Source organism: Drosophila teissieri, chromosome 3L, assembly GCF_016746235.2.
Source record: "Drosophila teissieri strain GT53w chromosome 3L, Prin_Dtei_1.1, whole genome shotgun sequence".
NCBI lineage: Eukaryota > Metazoa > Arthropoda > Insecta > Diptera > Drosophilidae > Drosophila > Drosophila teissieri.
The window spans coordinates 10,939,652-10,943,924 of NC_053031.1; the positions used below are offsets into that span (position 1 = coordinate 10,939,652).

General features: G+C 39.6%; 1 protein-coding gene across 1 annotated transcript; it reads left to right on the plus strand.

Moving 5' to 3' along the window:
* The first annotated feature begins 1,907 nt into the window (after positions 1–1,907).
* On the plus strand, positions 1,908–2,284 carry LOC122618215. The gene is given in 2 exon segments (XM_043794464.1): positions 1,908–1,970; positions 1,973–2,284. Coding segments are annotated over 2 exon segments (375 nt in total).
* Positions 2,285–4,273: the final 1,989 nt, after the last annotated feature.

Here is a 4,273-nt window from a genome sequence, read left to right on the forward strand (position 1 = left end):
CTTGCAGAATATTTTCATATGCCGCTCATTAATTATTAACACAATGGGTTTCGATTAATTTTCCATTGAAAACGTGAACCTGGGAAACCCGTCCAGTGAGCACAAGAATTATGGACCCAAAGTGAGCTAATTAACAGAAATGAAATGAAATGCTGTTAATGAACGGTGAGTTGTTCATTTGCCTCTTGGCAACAGCTGCAGGTTACCAAAACGGAAAGCCAAAAAACCAAACCGAAATTAAAGAAAACAATTTATCAACCATATTGACTTAAAGCTGTCAACTGAATTAAATTAAACTGATTTAGTAATGTGGCGACAGTTGGGCGATCAAATAGCTGACGTCCAAAATGCGATGGTGATTTTGACCCTACAAAAGAGCCACCCAAAAAGCCAACCTCTTTGGACCAACAAACAAAACAAAGAGCCGAAAAACAATCCAGTAAGCATACGCTAATTGACCAACTAATTAGCGCATTTAATGGCTGCCATATATATGTATATGTACTTTTTGTTGTATGTGGCTGAAATACGGCTAAAATACGGCTAAAATACGGTCACCGAAACAAGAAAGACAGACTTGCTAATGAAATTAACGTAGCGTGGTTAATAGTTTTGCCAAATTTGGAAAATTGTTTTCATTAAATCGGTCGGATTTAGTTTCCAGTTCAGCTCTTGGCGTCATCTTTCTCATGCATTATCTTTATTTCTTTATTATTTTTATTCATCTGTTAATTCCCAGTCTGCACTTAATGATGTGTCGGCCCTTGAAGGCACGATTTTTGCCAGCGGAAAATTACTCATAGGCCCAGACATTGTGGCTAACATGATGACTAAGGCGGCTTCCCACTTTGAATCAGCGCGAATGGAAAATTCGGAGTTTGTGTGTGGATAGGAAACTAGGCTACTAATTAATATGGGAAAGATTTTTCATTAGCTGTGATATGGTTCATTTTAGAGGGTACAAAAGTTATTTTTGGTTTCGTACTAAAACATTAAGTGTGAATTAATTAACTTTACCAGCTCGTATCTACTAACCAAACTATGATTGCTTTTCAAGGACTTGCTTCATATACTTTTCAGACTGAAAGCAGCACATTTTCTCGATTTGAGTTTCATCTGGAATTTCCCAGCTCAGACAACTGACAATGTCATATCTGACTTATTTTCAGCTCAACTTTATCTAAATTTAAATGATTCTCCGTTGTGGCACTGTTGTTGCTTCAATTCATCGACTAATTGCTTGAGTTCGCTTCAATTAGACTGGCCGTTCTTCTAACAATTCGGCCGGTTGCACATAAAATGTCTGTCGACGGGTTTCTCCCTTTTTGGCCCCGTCTATCCTTTATTCTCTCCCTTTTCTCCTCTGTTTTTCTCCTCTTCTCCTCTCGACCTATGTCTCTTCTCATTAACTCAACGGTGCGGACAGCCCTTTCAAATTTGGTCAGAAGCGTGGCCAGAACCGCAGTGCCACTCTAAGCTTCATTTTAGCAAAGAGAAAAATATTGAAAAAAATATATTACTATTTATAAATGCATAGACTATATACATATATCAAAATTATATCATAAACAAATTTTATAACGATTTAATAACAGACGAATACAATTTATTTGATATAGTTTTTGAAAATTAATTTAAGTTTGTAATAAAAGGTAGCTAAAGATACATACTATAAATATATACTATAAATATGCGACAATCAATATGCGACAATGAATATGTATATATCTTATATTTATATGAGCATAAGTTTTTTCTTCATGTGTACTACCGGGCCAAAAGCCAGGGGCCACGTCCGGAATGCGGAATGTTCTGGCCATTGCCGTTGCCAATTTCCGGAAAATGGCAATGGGCATCACGAGCAGCAGAAGCGTCGGCCGTTGGGCGTAAATTAAAATTAAATTCAAATGGAAAAGTGTCGTCGCCGCGACCTGGACTCTGATCCGGAGTCGCAGTCGGATGATGGGACAGCATTGGAGTTGGGGGCACAGGCAGTGGCAGTGGCAGTGGCAGAGTCCTGGGCATTGGCCATTCGCACGTCTGTCGGTTTATGCAACATTTTAGCAATTATATTCGCGTCGGGCGACATTACAACGGCAATTACACGCAGGAGCCGCAGAACATGCCCGTGGGCGGATGGCCACGGAGTTTGTGGCAGTGGGGGCGGGGCAGTGTGTGTGCCACACCGACTGGCATTCTGGCCTTCTGGCATTCCGGCTTACTGTCATTTGGGCATTTTGGCATTCCGACGGCCCTGTCATCGTCACGTGGAGCGGCAACGTGATCAACTGACGCACGGCTCTGATGGACGACAGTCGTCGCCGCAGAGGGTCCTGTCATTGGCAGACTGGCTAAATGTCTGACTGCCTCACTGCCTCACTGCCTCGCTGCCAGAATGGCTGAATGGCTGGCTGAATGGGCCGCCGGCCGGTTGACTGACTCGGATGACAGGACATGGAGTGCAGGACAAAAATATTTCGGCTTAATAACTGAAGTGACGGCACTGAGCAGTTATCCTTGCGCTCGGGGAACAGTTAATATCTTTTAAAAGCAAGTTCAAATCCTTTAAATGAGTATTAAGTTTTTATATTGCATTCCAAGTTTCCAAGGACATTCTGAGATAACTATAAATGCATTAAAAGACAAACATTGAGCATATGAAAATGGGTTAGTATTAAAATATAATTACAATATAATTATTTATAGCCTAACGTATTCCGAAGCCAAATCGTTTCCTTTTTAGATGTGCTCTAAGTTAGATGTCCAAAACTATTAAATGTGGAGTAGAGTATACAAAACAAGGAGGTTCAAAAATATGAATTTCGCCCGTGTGGGCGTTTCACTGTGGAGTTTGGGTGGATGAAATAAAATAAATGAATGGAAGCAATAACCGACCGACATTACATAAAAATCTACTTGGCCAGGACACATAATTTGTGTGTGTGCGACGTGGGCCTATTTAGGTTGGTTGTGCGTGTGTGCGTGTGTGCTTGTGTTCGTGTGTGATTGTGTGCGGAATATGGCCGACACTTCCGTTCGACATGTTGCACATGTTGCTCCCGTTTCCGCTCCGCTCCGCCCAACTCAACACAGTTGGGCACAACTCACCTCATCTAAGCCACCATCTACGCCCACTCTACACGGAGAGAAATATTACATCAATTCAATGTAAATTTATAAATAAATAAATTAATTCAAATGTAAATATATTTGTATATTTCAATAAGGATTTACCTTCACACTTAACTAGATTTAATTGAGATTTTAATATATTTTAATATAGTTTTTATTCAAGTATTGTAAGCCTAAGTTTTACGAGAAAAATGGAAACCTTTTTTTAGGAAATTGAAGCGTTACTTTAGCATTTTATTTAAGTTTCGTTCAAATTCCACTTATTTCTTTGAGTGTACTTCGACCAACTCGTATAAAATACAATATTACTGAGTCGCCGTACATTGTTGTTGTCGCTCGGGATGTTCCCTTAGTTGTTATTGTTGGTCACGCATGGTGTTCCTGTCGCTTGCTGTTTTTATTGCCCGGCCTTCCTGCCGTTCGCTTGTTTCATAATTAATATCCTTTCACACATTATTATAACGGAAATGAGTGGGGATATTTTTATTTTATTTTTGCACACACACACGCACACATATATTCCATTTTATTTTCGCTCGTACATACGTGTGCCTTTGTAAGTGTGTGTGGGTGTATGTCCTGCGGTCGGGCGGCAGGAGCTTGTTAAGCATTTTATGCGTTTGGTTTTTCATAAATTTCATTCCGACACAACCCAAACAAGAAGTGTGTAATTAAAAGCTCATGAAAAGTGATTAAAAAGTGAGTTGCGGCTTCGCTGGGTGTCATATATTAAATGTTTTCGCCTCCTCCCCTCCTCGTTCCACCTATAAAGTTGTCAAAAACATAAAAGGCATAAAAAATGGAAAATAAAATATTACAATTTTTCAACCAGCTGATGCTGAGGTCGGCAAAGTCGAGCTGGACTTTAAGGTAGAAAAACTATGTCGATAAAATCCTAAAATGTGTTTTGAACTTTTATGAGAACCAGATCGCCTCTATCATAAGGTCCAATTTACATTTGCTCTCTGCAGTAATCTAGAAAAGTCAATGCCATCTTGTAAAGCCATTTATGTGGTTTTCTCATGGATATCAAACTGGTTTTCCCCAATTTCCGTCAATCAAGAAAACAAGCAAAGCGTTTTAACGCGAATTGGGCTCCAGCAAATGAGTACCAATCAACTAACAGGTTTTTGAATAGATT